Below are 27,813 nucleotides of genomic sequence, written 5' to 3' on the forward strand. Positions count from 1 at the left end.
ATCGCTGACACACCTGCCATTTTTGGAACCCAACGATGCACATTTTGCTCGGGCAGCCCCTGCGCTATCACCCACGCACCAGGTACAGTGAGTGTAGCGTAGACTTCCTGTTTACAAACCCCAAGACCTCCAGCTTCCCGCCACACAGACCTGCGGTCGCTCAAGCGCTAACTTAACGTGACACGGAGCGAGATGCAGTATAAGTTCATTAACCCTTTCACAATCCCGAAGTAAGTCTGTTTATACACACATCCACAAATGATCTTTTCGAACGTTCTAAACGCATGTTGTTAGTAACAACAGAATAGTTGCACATATATGTGTTGGCGATGTGAGGGCTACAATTAGGTTAAAGGGATAGTTTATCCGTTTGTTTACTCACATGTAGTTCCAAATCAATATGAAAAAAAATCTGTGGCACATTTTTTTTAAATAGTTATTAAAAGTGTCTGCTTAACATAAAATTACAATGACTAGAGATTTTAAGCTTCCAACTGACACTATAAAAACTGTGCTCTATATTCCAAATCTTCCAAAAATCATAGATTTCTGAGAGAAGCATACCGAAATCTAAGCCATTATTCAATGATAGTCTTCCCTGCAATTCAGATGAATAATTCAGACAGGTTTTGTGAACCGAACTAACCAATTCATTTTATTTAACATTCTACGTTTACACTAGTGCCTTTTTGTTTTAAAGTGCATACCTTTAGCTATGGTTTCACCTGTTGTTTACACTACTCCGGCGTTTTGGGCCCTCGAAAAACATGGTGTGGCTGCCTATCTTTGACAGCCGTGTAAACAATTACTATTTATGCACATGCCAAGTGTGCATGATTGGTCATGTGGCATGTGTTTTTGGCTGTATAGTGTGGACAGAGATTCCTTCTGAAATGCAGTGAAAACGCCAGTGTAGACGGGGACCGATTTCATTTTAAAATGCCGTTATAAACCGAATATTACACTAGTGTAAACAGGGCCTAAATCTTTCCTTTTGTGTTCCACTACACCTGGCTTTGGAACGACATAAGGGGAAGAAAATGAATTACTCTACACACACACAAAAAAAATACTTATCACGTTTCGAATGAAGTGAAGTAACAAGGAGGTGCAGAATGTGAAGCAAAGAGCGAAAGAAAGAAGGAGAGATGGATTGAGGAGGGGTGAAGTGGGAGATTGTGGGTGTCGTGGGACTACTTCAGTAACAATAACAGCATGTTTGTGTGTGCCTGTGTGAGCGAGACAGAGCGAGGGAGTGTGAGGGGGGGTGTTTTCGCTTGCAAAAGTGATGAAATAACATCTCCTCTCCACAACACAGCTGGTGCTGCCATGCAGACAGTCATGCTACCTGACCTCTCCCACATTCCCTCTGTCACTGTCTTTCTCAGGAGCTCACCTTCGCCACGGTATAGCTACCGTAAAACAAGACGTCTGTTTGGAGGACGTGCAGCATAACCGCACTGTATCCTGTTTATTGTTTAGAAAGTCTTTGGAATGTCAGGGTTTTGGATTTGCTCGGATATTTTCATCCAGGCCCAGTTGTTAGCATTTCTAGCGAATGTTTGGTTGTGGTCATCGAATGATCTCTGTACACATTAGCTGTGTTGTGCGACTCCGGATAGTAAGTGACATCTTTGTAGCTTTCCATAAGGGATTATATGATTACATATACAAGCGACTTTTTTTTTTTTTTTATGATTCTTTCATCCTTTTCTCCTCGCCCCCCCCCCTTTTTGCAGATTAGAATTCATTAGCAATCAAAGAGCCTCCAGAGAGCTCCAGCTCTTAATTACCCACTCATTTGCATTTTTGCATATTAATGACTGCAGAGTTTTGGTGGGGATTTTTGCCGCAGTGGTTTAAAGGTACCTCGCTTCTCAGTCCCCAGGGGCCGAGAGATGTCCAGAGGCAAGGCTTCGGTGCCGCGGGGCGGCCCTGAAAGCATTCTGTGTGCAGAACGGGGTTAGGGAGCACTTACGACACGGGATGTGAGGTTCAGGGGTTAAAGGTCAAGGTCCCTAATCAGCATATGAAAGAAGGGGTTGTCCTGAGCGGCACCAAATTATTGACATATGGAATAGTTACTGACGAAACCGTGCTTGAAAAGAGACTAGAGTGTGCTACTATTACCTTCTTCTTTATTTAAATGACCTGTGTGGTGGCAAGTGAATCTCTTTCAACCAATTCAAGTGTGATTTTAATGTCATTTGACTCGCAGTAATAATAGGCTGTCAATGAGGCCGATTAAGACATATTTTTTCTCTTTGAGATATACCTCCTGGAGTTCATTGTTGGGAAATCTGCAGGGGTTTTATCTAGTCCTGTCATAGCGTGAAATCTCTCTCTCTCTCACTGAGTCACACACACACACTGCAAGAAAAGAAAAGAGAGAGAATACAGAGTGGGCCTGCAGTATCTTAAAAAAAATGTAACCGGCTGCTTCAGGGTTGTCTTTGATCCCGGTGACCCTGTTTCCAACTCAATCTGTTCGGACAGAAAAAACACCCTTGAGTGAGAAAAACAATGTAAACCCCTTCGCCTGCACTGTTCTGCTTAATTATTAATCACCCCCCACTTTTCATACGGTTTCTGTCGTGTCTGGGACATTAGGAGGAGGAAGACACTACCCCAAAGTCTCAAAATAAGCACTTTATCTAAGAGGAGGGGACATTTATTCACATATTTTACATACATACACCGTAATAAAGTCTGGTACATTTAATCTCTGACCCACATGTGTCTCGTTCCCCCAGATACTGCTGGACATACTGGTCACCATGAAATACGTTAATGCATTTTTAAGCATCTTTTGAAAATTTGATATTACACTAACACAAATGTTTCACACAGATGACCCCAAAACACTTTATTGAGGATGAAGTAATTATGAAATTATTATTTATTTATTTTTTGTTAAAAAAATTTGTTAAAAATCTGGAATATTTCATAAACTGACAGTTTTTGATAATGTGTGAGTAATTAAATTACTGCATAGCAGTATGGCAAAAACCACTGTAGTGAAATTATTACAAAAAATTAACAACAATAATACAATTTCATTCAAACTATTAAGCTGTATGGAAATATGCTGCATAACAGGAATAGTCTGTACGAATGGCCACATCAGTTCAAAATCAGATTAATTTATACTTCATTATTTATAGAATAAAATAAATATTCAGATAGTTATTTATTGTTACATTAAACAAACCTATTGTAAATGACATTCACTATAGACAAAGAACAATCTAGATTAAATGTACACCCATAATCACATGGGAAATCTCGAAGAGCTTGTCGCGGGAGAACAGTAAAGGTGTATAGTGACATCTTCTGGTGATGTAACGAACTACTGGGACGCTTTTTTGGCGCCATTACTCTGTGTACGCAGTTCATTGGCCTGAGGTACTCAAGAAATAAATATAATGGCGAAAAGAGCATGTATCGTGGAATATAGGCTACATAACATCGCACGTAAGTGTTTAATTCAAATTAAAACCGACATTACAAGAATTAGTGATCATCTTAAAGCCATATTAACTTTCTCTTAATCTGGCAATTTTTGAATTGATGTCGTTCGAGCGCTGACTGTTTTCAGAATTGGCGCGAAATGACTGTTAATAACCCTACACTATAGTAGTATATGGTTTACTATTGTGTAGAGTTCTCTGAGCTTTATTAAACTTTTATAAATATGCAGGCCAATTCAGCTGACTTAAGAAAAGGCAAGTAGTCATAATTATACTATAATTACACTAAAATAATATACATAAATCCTGTTGGAGATACAATCTTAAGGGTGATTCTATAATTGCAGGTACATTTGGTGTCCGAAGCCATTTTTATTTCAGCTCTTTTTCAAATGGTTACATTTTTATTATTTTAATAATTTGTTACTTATTGTTATGAATTGCAAGATGTTACAGTCAATAAAAATATAATTTGTGTAAAAAGTGTCTTAAATAGCTTAACATCATGATTTCTTGATGTCCGAATTAGTCAGTGCATTTTTCCATCATGTATCATTGTGTAAAGAAAATATTTTATTGTATTTTTTTTTGTAATATCTAGTTTGTTTTATTTTTAAAAGCCCTTAATACTAATTTACTTAATTCTACATTAAATTGTTTAATTAATTGTCTTATAAAAATGTGTCCATAAATCTTTCGTCAACTGTTACAGTACAATATTTTGCTTTTAGATTATGTTAAGTATGTGTGCTCTCTTTGAAGAAATATTTGAATAAAAAAAAAAGCTTATACCAAGAGTTATTTTGAAGAACATCAACTCTGTTACCACAATATCAAAAGGAAAACTAAATTTATTATTAATAACAAACCAGGTTATTTATAAGTAATTTAATAATGATTTCATTAGTGCCATGTGCTTTTAGCATTTATGCTGGCAAGTGGAGTTTTTGGCAAAAATGTAATAAAATGGTCCATTCTGTTACAGTCAAACTCTGTTACCAAGGTTGAATAACTATGCTGACAATAGAGTAACAGAATTGACTCTCCACCGGACAATTATGTTTATTCTGTTACTTTACAATTGTGTTACTTAAAGGGTCAACTCTGTTTATGAACTATTCTCTCAACAACAACAAAAAAATATACAATTGTTGTTTAAAATCTCATACACATTTTTGAAATAGGATGCACCCTTATGATATAAACAACATATCTCTCTCTCTCTTTTTTTTTTTTACTGGATATTGTATGTAATACATTTTCAGATGAAAAATATTTGTTCCAAGCAGACAATTCTTTGAAGACAGGTTTTTTTTTTGTTGTTGTTTTTTTTAAGGTATGCATGGGTGAAATATTATCTCAGTTCCAAATGTTGGAATGTAAGAACTGTATGTCTAATGATACAAGAAAGATCTTTCCTTTTATGATTTGAATTTTTTTTCTACACATTGCCTAATTTTCCATAACAGAGTTGACAAACAATACCATAAAGACATCAGTTTTTTCATTAAAAAAAATGAAGTAACTTGTGTTTGGCAAGCACTGAATTATAAAATTGAATATGTGTTCATTAAGATACTGGAAATATTTCTTGTTAGTGATCAGTTGTGTTTTTCTTAACTTTATGAAATACCAAATGTATCTCCAGTTATAGAATCACCCTTAAACTGGTAGTTGTAATCTGGAGCATGGCTTAAAGCTGGTCTGTGATGTTAATGCACTTATCTGAAATGGTTTTTAGCTGGCTGACCAGCTACCAGCTTCTTTAAACTACCTAACCATCTTAAACTAGTAGAAACGCTTTGTCAATTTTTGGACCAAGATGGTCTACCAGATATTGACTACTTTAAACCAGTTTTAAGAATGGCACAGTTTGGCCATAACCACAAGTGTATTTAAAGGAACAGCATATTTGCAAGTGTTATATTTCATTTAGAATTAAATTAATACCCCAGTACCTCACGTTACACAGAGAAACCTTGATCATGTATGAAAAATATATCTGAATGTGTTTCAAATGATGAAGGCTTATATGAGAAGAGATCACATGACGAGCCAAATAGTGCTAACTTTATCTCTGTAACCTCCCTATTATCAGACATTTTCATTTGAAGAATGAAACAAAATGTGCTTGCAAATACAGCCTCAGCAGGCTAAAACTTAAGTTTCTTTGTAATGTTGCATCCGTACTGATAGGTGTCAGTAATAAGTTCAAGATCACAGTCTCAAGGGGAACGATACAGTTTTGTTAACTCTGAAATTGCAAACAACTTACATTCACAAGAGTAAAAAAACATCTTTAAATAGAAACTAGTGTCCCAGCCCGGTAAGGCTAGCCCCCTGACTGGTTTTAGAGAGATTTTGGGCACTTTTCAGCTGGCCTCTTAACTAAAATCCAGCTTGGCCAAAGAAGTGTTTTTCCAGAAAGGTTGAGACCACTTCCTTTTCAACTTAATCATATACATATTTATAGATATAGACATATTAAACCTCTATTAAACGCTTGTTCTTTTAGAAATATATGCATACAAGAAAATGGAAAATATAGCATACAAAGACAGGAAGATCGTAAACATTCTGTTTTTAATAGAAATGTCTTATTTCTTAAACGTCAGACATTTTTGGATATATTTTGTAAAAATAAAACAAAACAATAAAAGAAAGAATAAAATGAAAAAGGAAAACAACATGGAATTGTTTGATTTAGACGATGTAGATTTAGTGGTCTCATATACAATACAAATTCTTTTCATCGCCAAAAGTGCAAATTCTCCCAAATTCTCCTGTACATCTCAATAGCTTCAACACACACTGACAGACAATGGAAAGGAACAGGATTTGAATTAACAAAACCAAAAAAAAAAAGGGTTTCTGCGGTCCAAGCCTGAGACACTGGGAGTTTTCTGCCGCCCCAAAGTCAACATAAGTGCTAAAAAGTGCCCCCAAAGCCTGATAATTAATTATTGTTTTCTGTGCAGAACTTTTGTCCATTCAGCTGATTAACCACATAATGAATTAAGAGTACAGACTTGATGGAAGAAATGTGAAACGTACTAGAGCTTTGAATAGAGTATACAACAAGTCCCTTATAAACTCTTAAACTTTATGCAAAAACAATATGGAAAATATATTTTACTGTCTAACAACATAGAAGGAAAGTAATTAGAGATATCATATATTGTCCATATGCACGAAAGTTGTATAATGGTCCAAACCTGACTGTCTTGGACAGGGTTGCAAGTTGCGTATCTGCAGCTGTTTACTGGGCATTGTTTGGGATAGTTAAGCTCTAACAATACCAATAATCTAGATCTACTCTTATAAACTCTGTATTTGTCTATGAAGCACATTGCAGAACAATGGAAACCCAGGAAGAAATGTCCATAAAGCAAATGTAAAGTCCTTTGTAATGAGATTTGGGTTTAAAGGTGCAAAACTGTTAAAAGAAAACATGTATGACAACTTGAACATATGCTATTCCTTGTTTCATGTGTTTTCCAGAGATGTGTGTGGTACGGGGCGGCAGTTCAAATGGACTTCAACCCAAATATATCGCATATTCAAGTTTCTTTTCTTTTCATGTAGATTTTGCATTTAAATAAATCATTACATCCACAATGAGATAAAAAAAATAGCATTAACAAGATAAAACAATAACAGTAATAATCAAAGGAGACAGCACAAAATATTCTGGATGGCCTTTCGCAAAGTGCTTTTTTTGTTGTTGTTTTGTTACAATCACAGAACTGCTATCAGCTTGATGGCTTTGTGAAGCCCAACACACTTTCTTCGCTGCACATTCTGGGTAGAGAAAAAGTGGAAAACTTTTAAGAAAGTCCTTCAAGACTTAAGAAACCAGCTCTTTTCCGTCTACCTGCATCTGTTCGATCTAACTGCTATTAAGAAATAGTTATGGAATGCATCCTTGACTTGAAGACCTCAGACTTGATGTCTCCATCCCGCAATTCACTTATGTCTTGGCCTCATTCTAAGACAATACACCACTCGCCGTTCTAGAATGTGAAAACGTGTATTAAAAAAAAATACATTTTGCCATTGTTTTCTACACTTGAAAAGAATGTACAATGATTAGGCAAAACAAAAATGAGGAGGGTGTTGTGGTCACATGGGTAATTGGCTTTTCAATATCATCTTCAAAACTCAATATATATTCGGTAGATGTACTCTCAGTACAATAAAGCTTTGATTACACAGAAGGCAAAATTTGAGCTTAAACCAAACAACAGAAATTGACATGGACTGCCTTGATAGTTTAACCTGAGAAGCATGGCCCATAATCCCAAAATCCCCCTGCCTCCCACCACAACCTCTTGACATCTGCTCTCCAGAATGTCTCCTTGATCAGTGAAACATAACCAGCTGAGGCAGTCAAAGATGTAGATGGCTATAAATTCCTTAGGTATACAGAATGGCACAGCAATACCTGACAAGGCTCTCCAAACAACCCCTTATAAGACATAGTTCCCCTACCCAAGCAGCACAAAAATGCTACCCACCCTCCCCAATCTGTGCAAACTAGTACCCACTGCCCATGAGCCGCTCCTTGTGCAACATGCCCGCTGGGCATCTAACAGCAGTGGATCAGGTGAGAACAACTGTGCGAATCTAGCCATGCATTATGTCGTCCTCAGCTAGTTGTGCTTCGACCCAGCCACAACATCGAAAATTGTAATAAGATTATCTTCCATGATTATTACGGTTATCACTGTAATCTTTAATGCTTTTTGACATCCTGTCCAATAAATTAAACAAATAAAGACACAAATAGATTAATATTTGGATATTACATACATGGTGCTTTTAAAGTTATGGAAATGTTTTTTATTTCTTTTTTTTTTTTGAGACACTTTCTCATTGTAGTGTCTGTCAGTGGAGTCACGATTGGGGCGGAAGCAATAAACAGCGCTAAACGGAAGATGACAGAATCTTCTCATGCAATCAACTTTTTACCAGGAGAAAATTTGAACTAGTTGTATTTACAAATTGAGGTGTATTAGACTATCTCTGGACAAAGATCTTATTTAACCTTTTAGTTCTTAGAAATGTCCATAACAGGACAGTTTCAACCAACATGTATCCAGGAATCATTTGAGAAGTCATCTTTTGAAGAATCCTCCCAATCTCCTTTTAAGTTAAGGCACATTCTTTCCAGAATCCTTCTCCCCTTGTCAAGCTTCAAGACTCTGCCCCGACTCCTTTTGGACCCACTGAACAAAGCTTACACCCCCCCCCCCCCCACCTCCAGATCAAGCCAATGAGTCTGTGCGAACTCACAAAGACCTCTAATAACTCCACCAAACTTCTACGTAGACACAGATGCTTAGGGTTTGATCCTGTTAACTGTTGGAAATAAGCCATTCCATGAATACTGTGTCTTTCCTCAAGCTGCTTATTTCGGTTGGAGTTGCTTTGGACTCTTGACCTACACTTGTCTTGGAATTGGTTTCGTTTACACTGTTGTTGAAAACATAAGATTCACCTCCGTCTTCTAATGGCCGAGAATAGTCTTCAAGTAATCCTAGTCTTTCCCTACTTTGGTTTTCAAAGAGTTAATTGGAAATGTAAGTATAGGGAAGTGAAGTGGAGATTAAACAGACTCTGTGTTCACAGAAACTCAAAGGCCTTGCCCGGATCTCGAATCCCTCTCCTCCAAGGACAAGGACATGAGTGACTTTTAGTGCAAAAACTCTTTCTCAGCTAAAGCACCATTTCCAGTGCTATCAGGCTTTGTACCTCCCTTCCCCTCCCACCCACCTAACCCTCCCTATTATCCACCACCATTTCACCCAAAACCCCACAAACACAGCTAGTATTATCCTTGCAAGCTGCAGCACATTTTTACAATAAAGCAAAAGCATTGCAAATTTGAAACTCACACTTAATATCACAGAAAAAAAATAGACAGAAAGGGAACTCAAGTAGGCTTTTTCCACAACAATTCCAACTTTAACTTCTGCTTCTAAAATTAGGAGAGAATAAGTTTGGGCCGTGGCATAGGTATATACATCCCAGAAACAAATCTAAAATCTACCGTGAACTTCGTATGGAATGAACGCAGGCGATGAGTGAAAGAGTTGATAAGAGATGGTCTAGGTCAATGTGTTACCACACACCCTTGCAGGCATGTGATGTATTATTAACCAAGCGTTTTGTGGTGTGAAAAAACACAAGCTCACACACTGGAATTTCCAGAAGGATTAATTCTGCCGTGTCGTCCAGTCACAAAATCTTTCTTCGTAACGTACAGTAGTGTGATGCTTAGGGTGTGGTATTCAACAACTAATTTAAAGTGAACACTACACTTGACCAGCCAAACTCAACATATAATGCACTGACAGAAACTAAACAGGAGTATGTAGTTGTAGATAATTATCGTAAATCCCTGCAGATGCTTCCACATCTTTACTCTCTTCTGTATTAAGACAAAATAGAGAACTTTTTAAATCAACTTTAAGTGCAATTAATCGTTATACTTTCATATATAAATATAGATATATATGAAATCTCCATATAATCTTCATTACTATTCTTTGTTACTCTTTCATCAACAATTTAAATTAATCAAAATCCTCACCCTTTTCTTTCTCTTTAGTGACTGCCCTTTTTGGCAGCTCGGTGTCAAGACCTAAACAAAATGAAAACTTATGAACAAGCCAAATTAATAATAATAAAACAACAACTAAGTATCACCACTTGGATGGGCCTTTTTGCGAAGCACATTTGCTCTTTTGTTTAAAAGTACCCGTTTCTTCTGACTAAAAAGTGCCCCTTTCAGTAACAAAGTGCATTCAAATCTTGCTTCTTTCTAATTAAGGTGCAAAAGGCCGATAAACAGGGTACAAGCACTACAGAAGGAACAATGCCACATGACATCCTCTAATTCAGTCTGAAACAAAACTGTGAATCCATAGCTGTAACCACAGCCACTGTTTACACTGAGATCCACTTGAAAGATTTAGCAAGGATCACAAACTGTTTTAGAATTTTCTCTCAAATGTGCCACTTCATCGTTTATAAAAGGCTCCGCCTTAGTCAAGTCTTGTCCTCATACATGCCTTATTTAAACGAGAGTCCTAACTTAACCAAAGCACCAACTGTGCTGGATTTTGGGGAGAGCCTGTCTCGACGTGCCCACAAAGTGCCTGCTGATGCTCCAGGCCCCTCTCAGTGAGTCATCCTGCTCTGATGTGGCCAAAGGACTTTGCTGCACCCTCTCGGTCTCCAGCACAAGGAAGCACATATTACTTTAAAATAAAGGTCTCAGCTTTCAGGACACTTTCTTTCAAAACTTCGGACAGTCATTTGCATTGTAAAAAAGGCGATAAAGTTTGTATAACTGATCCCATTTTGTATCTATATACATTGCATTCATTAATAGTGCTCCCATTTCGCACACAAAAACTGGACCCTGCCTCTTACGTGCGCACACGCGTTCTCTTGTGTGCTTATTTGGAATTGGACATTAATTTATTGCTCATCTTATCACTCAGGTTCTTTTTTTTTCTGTGGTCCCTTGGGCAAAGAAATTGAATAAGCACTTTGTATCTCCACAACTCAAACCGCCTCCTTAAACCGATATTTCTCTCTCTCTGTTGGATATCTTTAGTAAAGCTGTGCAAATGCATAAAAAAGGTGCTCGCTCTTTATCTCTCCCTCTGTCACTGAAACAAACAAACAAATAAAAGATTCCCTGCTTAAGTTGTTCACCAGCCGTTTGTATAACAGTGGTGCCCTCACTCATCTGTTGCATACAGTTTCACTCTCCTGCAGTAAGACTTAAAATGAAGCACAATTATCACAATTCATACTTTGGGCGGAAACTTCTGGGTTCCATTAAGTGCAGCTTAGGAAAAAAATGGGTTTCTCAATTATAATGCTCTAAAATATCAAACAGCAAATTTCCCCCTGCAAACCTAACGCAGTGAGAAACCTGGAGTGAAGCTGAAGGAAGATGTAACCCTATCTATCTATCTATCCATCTGCAATATATGTCTTATAAAGGGTCTCATAAGATTACAACCTAATATATACACGCGTATACAAATGTAAAGTGTCAAGTACCCAAAATAGTCAACTCAAAGGTCAAAAGAAAAATCAAATGACAAAATATTAAGACAATCCCAAAAATAAGAGAGAATATATTGCAAGTAAGACTGCCAATAAGGAAAAGCAGGGCTGTGAGAGGTAAGATTTAACATGATTGTGCCCAGTGGCGATCAGATGAAGGTAGTGCTTTAGAAACACAGGACCTCATCTCGTCTTACCCTCTCCCTGCCAGAAACAAATTAACAAAATCTCCCCATGTAGATCTCCCCAACTCAAAACGGTAACCTGTTACACCATGTTACACAAGGATAAACTCTCAAAAAACACCTTTTATAGAGAAAGTAACACTTTAAATCAAACCCCTGTCCGGTTCTTTCTGGAACATTTAGAAAAAGGTGCTGCATCAGAATATTGCATATATTGCAATCTCAGACAATATATTTATAGTGTATGTACATGTTGCTCATTGCATTAGAAAAAGAGATCTATTGGTTGCCTTGATAACATCGTAGACCATTCATAGCTAACCTGTTGAAGCAGCAGTCAGCCTGGTGTTTGACACCTTACTTTAAGACAAGGCCCTGTAGATGCAACCCAGAGATGAGGAACTTGTTTTAACTGCATAGTAGCTTTTTCTCGTACACACATGACTATGCCATTATGTTATAAAAAAACACCAACAAAAAGACCCAGAAAGATGGTGACAGCACGGGTGAGTGATTTGAAGTGCTCTTCGCTCTTCCAACAGACCAGTAACTTGGTGGTTAAGTCTCTATGCGGAATGCAGAAGCTAAAAAATAAGGAAAAAGAAACTAGAAGATTAGATTTGTGTGACACCCTGATTTGTTTTTTTTTTTTAAAGAGGACCATGTAGTTGTACGTTTTTTTTTTCTTTTTCTTCTTTTTCTGTTTTATTCTTCCTCTTGTTTGAGTAAAGCCCTCTCTGATGAAGTTTGATTCATGTTGTCGTGGAGTTCCTCTGTCCCAAGGTCAAATCTTCACTACCTTCCCCGTCGGCAGCTGGACTGTGCGTGTGACTACCATGATTTTCCTCCATGACTGATGTTCCGGTGCCCCTGTCTGGATGCCGCCGACCTCTCTCGATGTCTGCTTCGGGACCATGAAGTTCCATAGGACCTTCCAGGTGCTCAGAATCTCGTATGCGTGGCTTGCGGCCTCGACGGGAAGGGATGCCGTTGCAGCCATCTTTCTTGAGATGACGGTGGAGGTGGTCTGAGCGCACAAAGGTTTTAAAACAGCTGGAGCACTGGTAGGGGCGCAAGCCTGTGTGTACACGCATGTGATTCTTCAGGTCGTAGTTGTGGGCAAAGGCGGCACCACACTGAGTACACGGGTAAGGCTTCTCTCCCGTATGTTTGCGCATGTGAACCTTTAGCTTGTCCTGCCTGGAAAAGAGAATACAAAAACTTCTGATGAGCCACTACCCAAGGGTTTGTGTGAATTAAACAAATGAACAGTAGCCCTTTATTTTACAGTCCTGTTTTGCATGTAGTATGTACATTTCAATAACTGGGTACTAACCTACTTCTAAACCTACTATTCTTAATCCATGTAGTTACCTTATATTATCCATTACTACCTTAGGTAAGTACACTGAAAGTATAGGTAAATTCATGTACTGTAAAATTAAGGGCAATTGAACTAACAATGGCAGACTTGACAGTAATTCCAGGTTAGAAAATTAACGAAACATCACCATGAATACATGCTAACGTAATACGCTTATAATTCCTTTAAATGCCCACTCCCAAATTACTTGATGTGCCAGAAAGACCATTTATGATAGTTGGGTGAGTCACTAGCTACTGCCTGATGTTGAATTACAAGACACACCGGTAAGGTTGGCCACACAGATCATTAGCAAAGGCAAACATGCACGCACACACACACACACACACATTATTTAAACTACATATAAACACAAAAATCTAAGGATGGAAATACATGTATCTGTCTGTTCTTGCATATCAAAGACAACATGTATTCGCAAAAGGAGTCTGACCTCCTTATCTTTACTTTTAAGACTAAAGTCAAGTTTATTTATCATTCTTCTGTGCTGAAAGCACCCAAGGTCATATGAGGAAAAGAGCCATAAAGCTCAAAGTTTTATCACCAGAATTTCCTTGTAGGCCAATGAGGCACTGAAGGGCTCAATGTTCAGTTCATAGTCATAGTGGGCCCCAAGTTTTCCAAAAGAGCCATTTTAAAATGGTGAACATGTAATAAGGGCCCAATTGCTCTTGTTTTACAAGCAAAATTTTAAATCTTCATTGTCAGCTGAGTGGAGTTCAACTGAGGAAAGCTTTTAGTTTCTGGGAAGAAACCAATGTGAAAATCAAAAGGTGTGCTGGGTTGAGGAACAGGTTTGGAAGAATGTGGTTAAACCTTTTAATGTCTTTCCTCAGTTGTCCTCCAACCATTTCAAAGCACCATTAAAACTATCAAATTTGTAACCAAAGTTTACACTCTATATTTCATAAATGTTAATCTAACAAAACTAACGTTTGTGCTGGTCATGAGTTTATGTACATTTCTGACTTCTTACACACCACCTGAGGCAAACTGGTCTGAACGGCTAAAGAGTAGGTTTTCGTCAACAAGACAACTAACTGTCAAAGTGCATTGTTTTGCACCAATAAGGGAGCTATGTATAGTGTGGTGTCAAATGCAAGGCCCTCTGTTGTAAGACTCCGCTCTCAGCTTACTCTTCTCCATCCCTCCCCCTAAGCTTGTGACCGGGGCAGAGTACAACTAAACAAACTAGTGTGGTTGACCCATCCAGAATACTGGAGGCTTACTGAACACATTCACACTCACATGTGTCCGTGGACAGACATACACCCGAGTATGTAAACACAGACATGTGCACACGTTGATGCCTACTTGTGTATTTAAACGTTTTAATGAATTTCTTTACTCATAATTTCTCATCTTTCCTTCACTTTCACATACATTTACCAAAATATGGAAGATCTTATATATATACACACTCACCTGTTAGAAAACGTTTTCACAGACATACACAGAGTGGGGCACAGAGAGATGAATTATTTACAAGATAGGATTGACTTATTGCAGTGTGAGTGAAACACACCCTTAACCCTGATCAAACAAGATTAAGATTACATTACCCCTTCCCAATAGGTGGTGTATTTAGGTGGCAAATTTAGTTCCATCTGTAACGCAAATAGGGTACTGGATATTTTTGCCACAGTGTCTATTTCCAATGCGTGTCTCCTGATTAATTCATTAAGGCAATGGTTTCATGGAATAGGTGATGCCCTTAAGTGCAGGGTAAGCCATGCTAGAGGTTTGCTAAGAGAGATTCACACAGTAATTTTCATCAGCCATTTGTCTGAAAGAGGGGCTGTATTTGCCAGGGGCAATAATCAACGAACACCCAGAGTCACAAGTTCAGCTGACTCACTGGCGTAGATAGGCCACCGTGCTGTAATCCGTTTCAATATCGGCATGGAGAGTTTTATAACAGTCATTCCTGATAACAGTAGAGCAGGCTGTGCTACCACAACCCACTTTTATTGGACCCCCCTTGTTAAAATTCCAGTACTTTGTCATGCAGCCTTTCTGTCAACATAAAACACATCTTTATGGCTGACTGTCCTCTCTTTTGTGTACTGAATAGCTGACCATGTATGTTTGATAGCACACAAGAAGCTAAAGTGTATGTAAAAATACAAACTGAACTCTCAATTCTCCCACAGACACAACTAAAATGACAAAAAAGCTTACCTGGTGAATCGCACTTTGCAGATGGCGCACTCGTAGGGCTTTTCTCCTGTGTGTGTACGGATGTGGCGTGGAAGCTTGCCTGCACCTTGGATGACCTTGGAGCAGATAGGGCACTTCTGGAAGGCCTTAGAGCGCATCTTCCTCTCACTGTTGTTACCTGGTCCAGTTGCTTGGTTTCCACCTCCATTGCCCCGTAATGACCACAGTGGTAGCAAACTTGGAGACATGGGGGCACTGGTGGCTTCCTCATGCTGCACACTATTAAAGTACTTCAAGTAAAACTCCACGTCTGGCTCTTCCCCCTCTGGCCCATCCTCCTCACCCCCACCACCTGTCGTGGCCTTTTCCCTTTTCCGCTCCAAGGAGTCCATCATCTGTTGTAGCAAAGCACTGGCTGGGCCTTGTTCGTGCTCCTGCTCACCCGTCCCCTCCACCTCTCTCTCTGATTTGGGCTCTGCCTGATGGAGGTAGTAGTGTCCATTCTGAGTAGGAGCATAAAGGGACATCATAGCCTCTGCACTTTTCCCTCGAGCTAGAACTGGAGGTCCATCATGGTACTCCTCATCCACATTCTCGTCTTCGGGGTCACGAGGAGGCTGTGATAGGGCTTGGGCTAGTGAGGAGTAGTAGTCAGCAGGGCCGATGGGCGTGCCATTGCTGTCAGCGCCATTGCGTTGGCTAAAGTGCAGGTGTGCGGGCAGGTCCCTGAGCTCTGGCGTGCTGCAGCTGCTACCCCAATGCGCCCCCCTCTGGAAGAACTCCAAGTACTCACGGGCACGCAGCCGGATGCCCTGCTCTTTTCCATTCTTACCTCGCTCCTCTTCCTGGTCTTCTTCTTGCTCACTGCCCGCCTGCAAAAAGAAATGGAATATCATCATATTGCTCCAAAAAATATGTCAACTTTTAAAAAAAACACTACACACCGGCGGGGAGAGCACTTTGGTGTCCAGCAGGTGTGTGCAGACGTCTTGGACGGGTGAGATCTCCAGCACACGAGCGGCGTTTAAGATGTCAACCACACTGTTGCGGCTGACTGTAAGTGTGGCCGTGTAGGCAAAGTCCAAGAGGGCGGCCAGCGCCTCAGGCCGCACAAAGTCCAGTGCATAGACTTTCTGGCGGTCAGCAGCCAGGCCCGAGGTGAAAAGCTTGTGGAAGTAGGTGCTGCAGGAAGCCAACACGGAGCGGTGGGCAGGGAATTCTCTTTCTTGAGCCACTAGTAGCACATCACACAGCAGCCCACTCAACCGTTGCTGATTGAGACTGCCCAGCAGGTCAGCACTGTGCTCGGGGAAGGGAATGCCCACTGGTCCTTCCTCTACCTCGCCTGCACCCCCACAGGCCCTCGCCTCACGTCTTCCCCGCCCACCTGCTCCCGACGACATTTTCCACCAGCCTGCCGCCGAGCCGCCGATCACAGCCGCCACCCGTCCGTCCGTCCTGCCGTCTGTCCGTCTGCCTGTCTAAGAATGTTGAGGAACAATAACAGTTAGTAATCATAAAGTGACATAGAAAAAAATTGATGTTATTGATACTAACTTGAGGCAAAAGGTTTTATATAAAACTACTACAAAGTAGAGAGAAACAATTTAAGTATTTTTCAAACTTGCCAAGCTTAAAAAAATTTCACAAATGACCTGTAGAGTTCAATTGACCGTTCGCAAAGACCCACCCTCCTTAGTTACTGTTGCTATCTCCAACAAACAATACCATTCTCACACTACACATCATGTTCTCATGCAGTGAAAAATATATTGCAGAGCAAAAAGGAAACTGACAACACGCTGACAGACAATAGAGAGCAGGTTACTTCTGATATGAAACAAGGTCTCAGGACTCTCAGCAATTTGTCAGGATAGATTGCTGTATCGCCTCAGTTCAAACATGTGAATCGATTGTCTTTTCATATTTATGTTAAGCACAAAATTAACAAACATCAGAAAGTAGTTTATGTCAACCATGGAACACACCATTTTTCAAGTTTAAGTCCACCGAAGTTAATCTACTCTCCTGTCTGATTCGTGGTTTAGGCTAGAATGGATACAGCTTCGGCTACTGGGCATGCGCACTTACATATTTTCCAAGCCAACAATATAACGTGTAACCTATTTAAATGGTTTTGAATAAGCATATGGGGCCATAGTTTCATCGCTTTGCAGTGTTGCAATGAACGTTTTTGCAGTGAAGGACTTGTCATAGTTTAATTAGTGGAAAGATGACATGAAGTGACACAAGGTTAGCTGCATTGAAAACAGATGAATATACAGCTCCCAATTGGGCGAAGTCCATGGGATTTTGTCCACAGAACGATAAGAGCACACATTTTAACATATATTTATGTTTGGGCCATATTTATGCTGTCCATTCTCTATGCACTCTATTACCATCCAGGGTAGCATTGCCAAGCCCTGTATGCAAATGAAGCAGAAAGGCTAATAGATAGTGGCCAAATGGTTGCTACTATATGAAAGACCACTGGTCAAGATTATCCAAACCACAAATGGATGCATCAAGTTATAAAGGGATATTCTGACAACAAGCCATGACTGTAAATATACAATGTGCTGGTTGAAAGACTTATTTTAAAGTCCGTGGGGAATTGGTGTAATTATTAAAATGAAGAAAAAAATGGTATCAAATATGCATTTGATAATGACATGTTTTTTTGACACCATGAACTATTACAGCACAGATCAGTTCACCTTCTCAGTTTCTTTTTCACTATAAAAAACTTTTGCCTAACCCTATCTATTTGATGGTGCCAACATGTTGAGTTAAAGTGGTCTTTATAACAATCAAACAATCTACAGGTTATGTACATCTGGTGATGTGGTCACCTGTGGCAGTTGAGACTTTAATCGGTCTTGAAAAGCACTTTAAACAGCCTTTTAGTTTACAGCAATCAGGTCAGGGTGTTAACAGCATTAAAATGTAGCAGCAGAGTGGCAAGCCTGCTGTCATGATGGCAGTAGAAATGGAGAATCTGTACTGTGTAGCCTTGCTGGGGTGGGGGAGTGCGCAGCACATAGAATAGGGCTGGGCACCATGTGCACTGAATTGCGTGTCAGTTGGCTTCTGGGGAAGGGGGTGGGGGCAGGGGGTTGACGGCTAAAGGCCCGAGTGGAAAAAAAAATCCACTAGAGGAGGAGGAAGAGTAGGAGGACACACGCAGTGCTGCAAGGGAACAGTATTAAATAGGGAGGTTGTCAATCCGGTCTGAGCCGGTTACCCCACCCTGCACTGTATGCCAAGTTTCAGGAAAGGCCTGTCCCCTTGATCACGTGTGGGGGGAGATTAAAATGATTGACCGCAGCACAGGCGAGGGTAGAGGGAGGGGGGCTCTGAAAGGCAAACCTCCTTGATTTGTCCATTGGCAAACACACGCTTATGCGTGAACACCAAACAGCCTAACTACCCCCCGCCCCTCCATCTGCCAGAGTGACCCAGCAGGGGGTGAGGCCACAGGGGGATTATACTCAATAAAAGCAATGCATTCAAATGACATTCCTTCAGATCAAGCCCCTTGGTATGTATGAAAGACCTGGTCAACCTGGCTGCTTGCTCTCTCAGTCTCTCTCTCATGCTTGCACAAAGCTGCCTTCCTCCACACCTTGAGAGCTGGCACCAAGTCAGGTCACTATCCCACTAGAGGTAGTGGGAAGCTAAAACACAGCAGCAAATCCGACCCCCACGACTAGTCTTGTGTGCATTATTAGTGTGGATGGCATTCAGGCTCGCCTTTTATGTGTCAATTTTTCATGCCATCTGACTTTAGCAAATACAGTTAAAGAGTTCAGTGACAGAATGTGGTGAAAATACCATAATCTAGGGCACATACACTACACAATTCTATATAGCACACTTCAAAGAAGCCCTTCCAATAATAGTCCCCCACTGGACCATGTCTTGACTTGTTTAAGTTAGATGGTAATGCCCATAAGCCAATGGCTTAAGCCCTTGTAGTTCTCTTTACCTTTACCTTTGAGCTAAGTGATGGGCCCTGTAGGGCAAGCTCTTTGGTTTTGTTATCTCTCTGATAACCCCCACCCCACCCACCGACTAACAGGTGCATTCTATCTCATTGTTTTATTACAGAGTATTTGAATAAGTTAAGGTAGAAGCCAGGCTGTAGGTTGCATTAGACAACAAATGTTTCCAGGTATGGAAAAATGTCTGACTCAAGAAAGGTGTTTATTTTAAAGGGATAGTTCGCCCACCTATGAGGGTGAGTAAATGAGAATGCGGGAGAGTAGATGATAACATAATTTTTACATTTTGCTTTCATTAAACACGAAAATATACATTTTCAGAACAGACAATTTACCAATTCACCAGGAACCTGTGCCACACCTAGAAAAAAGCATAATATCTAAAATTCTGAAGAAGCAGAAGAAAAAAAACTTAAGAGAGCAAGAGCTGTTTTGCTATCATAAGGGAGTTTCTTAGAAGGGACACTTAAAACCAAAAGTCATCTCTCTGCACTTCAGCTTGTGGGTGATAGCAAGGCACCAGTTAAGCAGCATCTCTGTCCCTGAATAAACCCAGGGCAAAGCTGAAAGAAAGAGGAAACAGTGCAAACAAACCTGATCCTGACACCTTCTCAGGGCTCCCAACATTCTTCATCACTTATTCATGGCTATGGGTGACAGGGCCGTGCAACGGCCCCAACGTCTCATTTCAGACCTCTTCTGATGGCCGCACGCACAGGCCTCAACTACTTTGCAAGTCAAACCACAAGTTACTGCGAATACTCATCCCACCCCAGCCCCCACCCTCCCCTAACAGCCCCTCCCAGCCAATGTTAAGTTAGGCTATCGAAAATAGATTTCAGAGGCTGTCAAACTGTCTCAACGAGTATTTCTGTTGTTTTAATTCATCTGGTCAAGTGTAAACCAAATAAGTTTAGAAGTTCAACTAGCACATTAACTAGTTGTATGTAAAGTTACAATATAACAATATACCGTTATGATGGTTTGTTGCGGTTTGAATGGTGCATGGTTATCATACCGTAAACATTTGCATGTCTACCATAAAAAAAAATAATAAAATAATTACAAAAAAATCTCACCCATTCATATGCAACTTATGTCCGCTCGGCAGCTTCACTCTGTATTCACTCAGCTGCTTACACTCATCTCCATCCCCACCGAAAAAAAAGATTAAAATCTGCAGGATTGGCAATAATTCGGATATTTAAAAAAATATATATATATGAATGTGGGGTTTTCACTGAGGACGGATCCAGTTTGCAAAAAAATGTGGATGCAAAGTGGCTGCAAAAGCAGGTAATAAAAGCAACAACAGGACACACCATCCCCTGCGTGCAGATAAAGTTGTGTTGCATTTATAACAACTTATAAGATAAGGTCGTCTGATTTCTGTGAGGCAGAGGGAATCCTGGTGCAGTCATGAACATGGAATTTACAGTATAACCAGGGTTTAAATTGGCCCGAGGCCATCTGGGGCTGAGACTCCATAGACTCCAGGGTTCGACATCAACGCTTCATTAACGCCAGACAAGCAAGCATGCTGAGGTAAAAAGTTTTAAATGAAAAGTTTGTATATTTAAAATACTGTTAGTTAGGCAACATCACACAACGTTTTCACCATTTTTATGATGTATTTGGTTCAATAACCAAATACAATAATATCAGGTCACTTACATTTTACGCAGAAGCACAGCAAACAGCCGATTCATTGCCGAATTATTCAGTTTTAAACGAATCGGTTGAATCAAAGATTCATTAGCCCATACATAAACATCTGAAGAATCAGCCATTTGAACAAATTGATTGAATGAACAACTCCTTAACTCACTCATTAAACACTCACTACTGTCATTTAAATTTAGTTTAAAAGTATCATTTTCACCATCATTTCTTGTTTGTATATTCCCTTTACAACAATCTCATAACATTTAATGCAGCTGTATTTTTTCAGTGTAAATTATTTAATTTGATAACACAGATAACAATAATCACATTATTATTATTGAATTTATAGATTACACCTAAGAATTTGATGCAGATTTATGTCACAGCTGATAGAAAACTGATAAGAATATTGCTTCAGAATAAATCATATTTGTTATATATAAAAGCCTGAGACCATAGACCCCCCACACACACATATTAAATCCTAATTTAACCCCCGAGTATATTGAGGATGTCACGTAAAACACACAATCTGATGGACGGCTAAATCCAAAATAGATAGGTGTCTGTGAATACTTAAGTGCAGAAAGACTGCTATATGAATAATCTGCTTGTTTCTGCATGTTTTTGAGAGGTGCCGTTTTATCTACTACACAGTGAGGTACGCATACATAAATGCTGTTTTCATCATCTAAGTTACATAAACATTGAATCTCACCAGAGCTGCTCTGAGAGAAAAAATTAAACATTTCCTAGTTTTATTTGAGAAAAACCATTATCAAATACACAGGTCCGCTACAACCCATCAAAATAAAATATTAATTAAACTTGAAATTATGGCAGAAATATATTAGCATTTTACAATATACTTCAAAGTTATAATAACAATATTCTTCTTTTTAAGTCATGTTTGTCCATGTTTTAATTTCATTGTAAATTTTCATTTGATAACTTTTTCAAGCGTTAATTAAAATGCTAAAAGTGTGCTACAGTGGCCAACATAAGGTGTACAGCTTTATTTTTTTATTGTTTTTTTCTTAGAAGGACAACTTCAATACTTTCATTAAAATGGTTTAAAGTTTGTTGTAATATTGTTCATTCAAATAACCTGTTCTTGTTCTTTTAAGAGTCATTGTTACTGATTACTGTTACTTATATATTTAGTATATACAGTGAACACCGTGAAATTTTCTGAGACAATTATCATACAGTGAAAATCTCATACAGTTAAAATGTTACCGCCAACACAGTATAATCTTTTTACAAGAATCATGAGGTAACTACTACCAATCAAATTGTGTCAAGGGTATTAAATGTGTTTTTAGAAGTTCTTAGAAGGCAGTTTCTTCTCACCTCAACTATCTCTAAAACAACACTTATCCAGCAAGAGACACCAAACGGTAAATTTACTTGCTCATTATATGAACCGAAAACTGACACCTCAGAATGAAACATCTTAGGCAAGCACATGCCACACATTCCAGGAACACACATCGACTTGTGACATAAACCAAAACAAGCAGCAGGTTTTTACAGAACACTTCCATGTCTATTAACTTTCTTTCTTTGTCAGTCACACCTTCCACTGTGTGTTTCTCGAGGGCTTGGGAATCCTTCGAAAGAATCTTTTGAGAAGATTGACAAACATGTGACTTATGTACACAGGGCATCCTTCTGACATGCATATCCACTCTGTATGTATGTACAAACTAGTGTGCGCTTGTGTGATTAGCTCCTCTTGCCTCATGAGGGAGGGAAGTGGAGTCACTACACTAGGTTGACAGGGTTCAAGGTCAAAGCAGAGAGGATATTACCGGATAATCGTAAACAGTATGGAGAGGGGCTGACTGGTTCCAAGAAGAACAGGATTTTGAGCAAGGCCCTGCAAATGAGTCACTCCTGCCAGCACTGGTTAGAGAAGCATGATTGGTCACAAAAAGTGCAAGCAGGAAGTGGGCGAACAACTGATAAAACTGGAGTTGTAGTGCTTGGCCGTTTCACTGGTGATATGTCAGTAGACTGCCAAAAATCCAGACTTGTATTCACAATGCCCCCCAAAAGGTATTGGGTGAGGCTGCTAAAAACATGTGCACACTAGTGCAATTCTTTATTTCACCTCACTTTAGTTACTGGAAACTTCTGTAGACTTCTGTACGTCCCTTTTCGAGGAAAAACCTTGTGTCATAGGGTCAATAGTACAAGCAAACGACTTACTCTTTATGGTAAGAAATTAAAGCTCTTATTTGCAGAAGTATATTAGATTGGAAAAGAGCATATAGCAAATAGTAGAGCAGATAAGGCCAGAAACCCCTCTTCAAAAGCAACAACGTGCCTACAATCTTTCTAGACCAGCAGCAGCTTTGTTTAAGTCCCATGTTAGAATGAAGCCCACGTGTGAAAATGCCACGACGCCCCCTCATAGTTTGACCAAACTTTTCCAGGCCTAACTCCCTGCATCTGTCTTTGAGCTGCCCACATCTTCGGAGTCTTTCGGACAAACTGTGGCTGGGCCAGGAAATAAGGAAAGAGCAAGAAAACCAACACAAAATTGAGTAATGACAGCAGCGCTACTTCAGCCCTTCCAGTGCCCTTGCACTCAGGACACAGTCCATGTCTTGAGCCCTTCTGCTGCTGCGGCAGCCTGGCCGGTTGGGCGGAAGAAGACTTCCTGCGTGACTCTGGTGATGGTGTAACAGAACCCGCTCTGTTATCAGATGACCAGCTCTCCCAGACACTGCACTGCACACTCCACCACCAGACCACCACAGCTTCCACTTCCCTCTTTTGCCTCTGCTGAGGCGGCAAAAAGACATGACAACTCAGCCAGGATTTTCTTTTTCAGCTCTACATCCCAGCATATCTCCGAACGATCACACGCACTAAGGTAAGTATGTCAAGGACTCCTCCACCTGCTGGAGGTCGAGCCCACAATAGCGAATGGGGGCGAGAGCATAAACTTACAGCAATTGGATTCCACATTACTGACAAGGAAACCAAGAAGGCCTCACTCATCATGTCGACAGACTCTCAGCAGATAAGAACAAGTGGAAGAAGGCCCTTTAAAGAGTGCAATGAGAGAATAATGAGATGGGCTCTCTGATTACCGATAGTGATGCTAGCTTGCAGCAGCCCATCTCCCAGAATCAGTCTTTAATTCGATCAATTCAAAAATGTTTCACAAACATCCACCATCCCCCAGAAGTTATAAAACTAAACCTTGTTCAGAGAGCTCAAAGATTACTTTAGCATTAGAATTACACTTTTTGGCAAAACAGTAGCTGGTAACTTCTAGTGCGTTCAGCCCTCAGTCCTGCACTGTACAAAGACTCAAAAACAGGTGCGAAAGGATAGTGAAAGTTCAAATGAAATGTTTATTTCATAAGCATTCAAAAGCTAGTCTAATATCTCGTACATACAAGTGCATAAAAACCTAAACAATTCACACTGGATGTCTAGCGACAAACTAAAAGCAAACAAAACTAATATTAAAAGTCAGCTTCTAAAAAGCTTATAAAAATATGAAATGTCATAGATATAGCGAAACACATATTTGGTGAAATAACACAACACATCAAGATAATACAAAAACAAACAAATAAAAAAAAAGCACTGCATGATGTATATCAGAATGAAGTTTACACATGCCTTACCAGTCATAAATGATGACCTGAAACGACCCTGTCAGGTAATTTAACTACGTACAGGGTTAACTGGTTTATGGTGGGTAAGAATCTCTTTGCCACTTAAACAAGCAAAAGACAATAAAGATCGGCCTCACCCCAGTGAGACAAGGAGCCTTGTCTGTGCATTATTCAGACACTGGGCGTCATCTGTGAATAAAAATACCCCTTGCGTCCTCCCTGTACCCGCACTAGTGAAAACGAGTCGAGCAAGTATGGGTTGGAAATGATCTGCATACATCTTTGAATAAAAAAAAAAGAGAGAGAGAGAGAGAGAAAGAGACTGCAGCTTCCTGCAACGCCTTTGAGTCCAGAACAAACATGCAGTCTTTTTATTTGACAAGTCATAAGAGCCTGTTAGAGACCCTTACCAAGATGTTGATGTGCATTATGGCACAGCTATAAAAAGAATGAGGGGGCAGAGAAGCCTACAAGGGATCTGCCTAGAGAAGAGGAAAAACTTTCCAAAGTCCAAGGTTCTTAGAGGTCTCAATGAGCAGGATATCTTTGATGTGAATTCCACTTTATTTGAAACCATTCCACCAGAGTCCACCAGTGTTAAACACACCCTTTTGTGTCTAAAATTAAATTAATCGTAAGCTCAGAAAAAATAAGAATCACAACAAAGACAGAATTCAGTTAAGAAAGTACTTGGAAAGTAAGACTAGCTGCACAGAAGCTCACCAAGTCATACCTTAAAACAGCAGGCCTCCGTTTTCCATCTCTATGCCATCTGCAAGTGGGTCAAGCGCTCTGAACTTATTCAAGCCAAGTCCCTCTCTTTCCCCTTATGAGATTCCATTATATCTCTTCTAGCTTGCCTTTCCTGTTTCAGACACCAGAGAGAGTGAGAGTGCATTCGGAGCTCTTACCGGCCGGCCAGAATTTTGTTTCCCTGTGGGTCAGCTCAGTCTCCCTCTGCTTGCCTGCCTGCCTCTGTGCCTGGGCAGGGCTCTGGTCTGGAGCAACTGCAGAAAGGAAACTTCCGAGTGGCCCTAGTTACACAGGCAAGCCCTTGCCTGATCCCACACAGGCAGACACCTACTAACTCCCCCACTCTATTTTCAGCCCACTGCTCTGGCTTCACTTCCCCCTCTGCGATTGGCTTGCCGGCTCCTCAATCACCACACCTCCCCACTAGGATAGGCTACCGGCTGTTCCCTTTCCTGTATGGCCAAGGGCAAGGCACTCTGGGAAGCGCAGTCCTTAAGTAAGACTTCACCTGCTTCTAGGCCACCGCTAAGAACTACAAATCCCAAACTGTTAGCTCTTGCCACCCCCACATCTAAGAGCTTGCTTCAACGTAAGCATTCAGAGCTGAATTATACACTAACGTGTGTTGCTAGCAGGATGCCAGGTATTAAAAGTACAGACCAACCAACAACCAGTGCCAAACTCTGTACGTATGAAAAAGGCAAAGGGATCCAAACACAACTCTGTAGAACTTCAATACAGTAAAAGTATATTGTCACCCTACATCATCTGACATATTCCGCATTCTTGACCCAAATGAGACTTTTTTTGACCTAAAATGTTCCATTATAAAAGTAAACAGTGTAGAATTTGAGACTGAAAGAAAAAAAGCCAAAGGTGCATGCACAAGTTCTCAGAGATTGTTTCTTAATGAATGACAACAAATGTTTTAAAAATAATGGACCCCAGTGCGTAGCACTGTACCTTGGTCCTATGGAAATATTTAGGTTCCTTCCTACTATGTTATCCTCATCTAACCTCCGACAAACACACCCCTTAAGGGCTGTCTCCAAAACAACAACAAAAAAAAGTTACCAACAGTAAGAACAGGAAAAAAAAAAGTTTATTAAAGCATTACCAGTGAACCGAAGGACTACCAAATCAGTTACTCGGAAGACCAAAGAAAAAGAGGAATAATTCCTCACTGGCACTGAAGCCCCCTCCTACCCCCCACACACATACTCTCTCTCTCTCTCTCCTCTCTGTCCCCCTCCCTCATTCCTTCCTCCTCTGCCTTGCTCCCTTCAGTCGATAGGCCCTGGGCAGACGACACGGGGGACAAACAGGGGGAAACAAGCTCACCTGCGATGGCCGTGGTGGTGCTTGTTATGGGTTAGCTCTTCCCTCCTCTTCTCTCCTCCTCTGTGGCGCTCTCTCTCTTAGCTGTCCCTGCTGTTCAAAGCACTGTATGCGCTAACCAAGCACCAGCAGATCAACTCAATTCCCTTCCTGGTTTCTGGAGGGCAAAAAGGTCCCTCCCTTTCTCTCTCTCTCTCTCGCTCTCCCTCTCTCTTAAAGAAACAGCATGCCCCCATGCTGTTCTCCTCTGCTACTCTCTGGGGAATACAGTAAAAGGTTGTTATCATGCCATAGTGACCACCATCACTCATGACATGAACACAACAGTGGAGTTCACAAGGATTTTGCTGGTAAAACCAGCCTGTATTTGTACAAAATTGTTTGCAGGGGAGTTGCACGTGTACTTTGGGTGCGCGTGTGCGCGAAAATAATGAGAGTTAACCATCCTTTTTTCTCCTCAGTGTGTACGAATGCAGTCGCACCCACCCATCCCATTGCCTGAGGTCATGGAGTCCCACCCCAGAACAAGCCATGGCACATTCCAGGACACTCAGGGTCTGCCAGCAGTCCCCCCCGCAATACATATACACACACCCTCCACTTTCTCAAAACTAATACAGCTCATAGTGTACCCTACACTCAAGGGGTTGTCGGATATTAGTGACACTATTCACTTTCTGCTTCACCTTTTTGACACGTCTTCCTTCTTTACATGTAACAACCGAATTGTTAATTAAAAATAAGTAACCAAACCACTAAACATGTACCGTGATTCTCCGTACTCACCAAAATCATGCTGAGAGAAGCGATGTGTGCAGTCGACCAGCGGGACAGACATGGATTATCCTCCAGCACTTAAGAGAGACGTTCGCCCGCTTACCTGCTGCTGGACTGAAAGTTCTCAAAACAGGAGGAGCAGTATATGACCTATCTGAGAGTGACTGTACAATTGAGGACTCTCCCGTAAAACAGGGAGTGGACGCAGAGGAGCGTAATTGCGTATGACATCGAGTTGTGCTTAAATGCTGAAGTATTAAGTAGGAGACAAGCATGATGAACTAACGTACACCAGACATAGAGGGCAGTATAACTGGGACACTTAAAACTTATTCGTAATTAAAA

General features: G+C 40.4%; 1 protein-coding gene and 1 long non-coding RNA gene across 6 annotated transcripts; one reads left to right on the forward strand and one right to left on the reverse strand.

The window, feature by feature from the left end:
• LOC127986869 (uncharacterized) lies at positions 1 to 27,443 on the forward strand. The gene is made up of 2 exons (XR_008160988.1): positions 1 to 230; positions 27,153 to 27,443. It is a non-coding gene; the product is annotated as an uncharacterized LOC127986869 (long non-coding RNA).
• zbtb7a (zinc finger and BTB domain containing 7a) lies at positions 6,035 to 27,628 on the reverse strand. Of its 5 annotated transcripts, none has more exons than XM_052589126.1 (4): positions 27,478 to 27,628; positions 16,232 to 16,768; positions 15,309 to 16,159; positions 6,035 to 12,943 (listed from the first exon to the last, which is right to left on the reverse strand). In XM_052589126.1, exons 1-4 carry the CDS (start codon positions 27,484 to 27,486, stop codon positions 12,496 to 12,498), a joined length of 1,845 nt encoding a protein of 614 aa, XP_052445086.1. In that variant the 5' UTR covers positions 27,487 to 27,628; the 3' UTR covers positions 6,035 to 12,495. The 5 variants fall into 5 exon arrangements, with proteins under 5 accessions (XP_052445086.1, XP_052445087.1, XP_052445088.1 ...); XM_052589127.1 differs by lacking the exon at positions 27,478 to 27,628 and adding an exon at positions 26,695 to 26,858; XM_052589128.1 differs by lacking the exon at positions 27,478 to 27,628 and adding an exon at positions 25,512 to 26,051.
• Positions 27,629 to 27,813: the final 185 nt, after the last annotated feature.

The sequence above is a fragment of the Carassius gibelio genome, chromosome B22, assembly GCF_023724105.1.
Source record: "Carassius gibelio isolate Cgi1373 ecotype wild population from Czech Republic chromosome B22, carGib1.2-hapl.c, whole genome shotgun sequence".
Taxonomy (NCBI): domain Eukaryota; kingdom Metazoa; phylum Chordata; class Actinopteri; order Cypriniformes; family Cyprinidae; genus Carassius; species Carassius gibelio.

What these genes read in the sequence shown, in the direction of transcription:
- zbtb7a (XM_052589125.1), bottom strand. Translation starts at nt 19,921, where the DNA reads ATGTTGGGAGCCCTGAGAAGGTGTCAGGATCAG. An exon ending in TGAGAAGGTGTCAGGATCAG is followed by an intron (nt 16,769 to 19,888) that starts GTTTGTTTGCAC and finishes CAACATTCTTAG; the next exon opens with ACAGGCAGACGGACAGACGG. An exon ending in CCAAAGTGCTCTCCCCGCCG is followed by an intron (nt 16,160 to 16,231) that starts GTGTGTAGTGTT and finishes TTCTTTTTGCAG; the next exon opens with GCGGGCAGTGAGCAAGAAGA.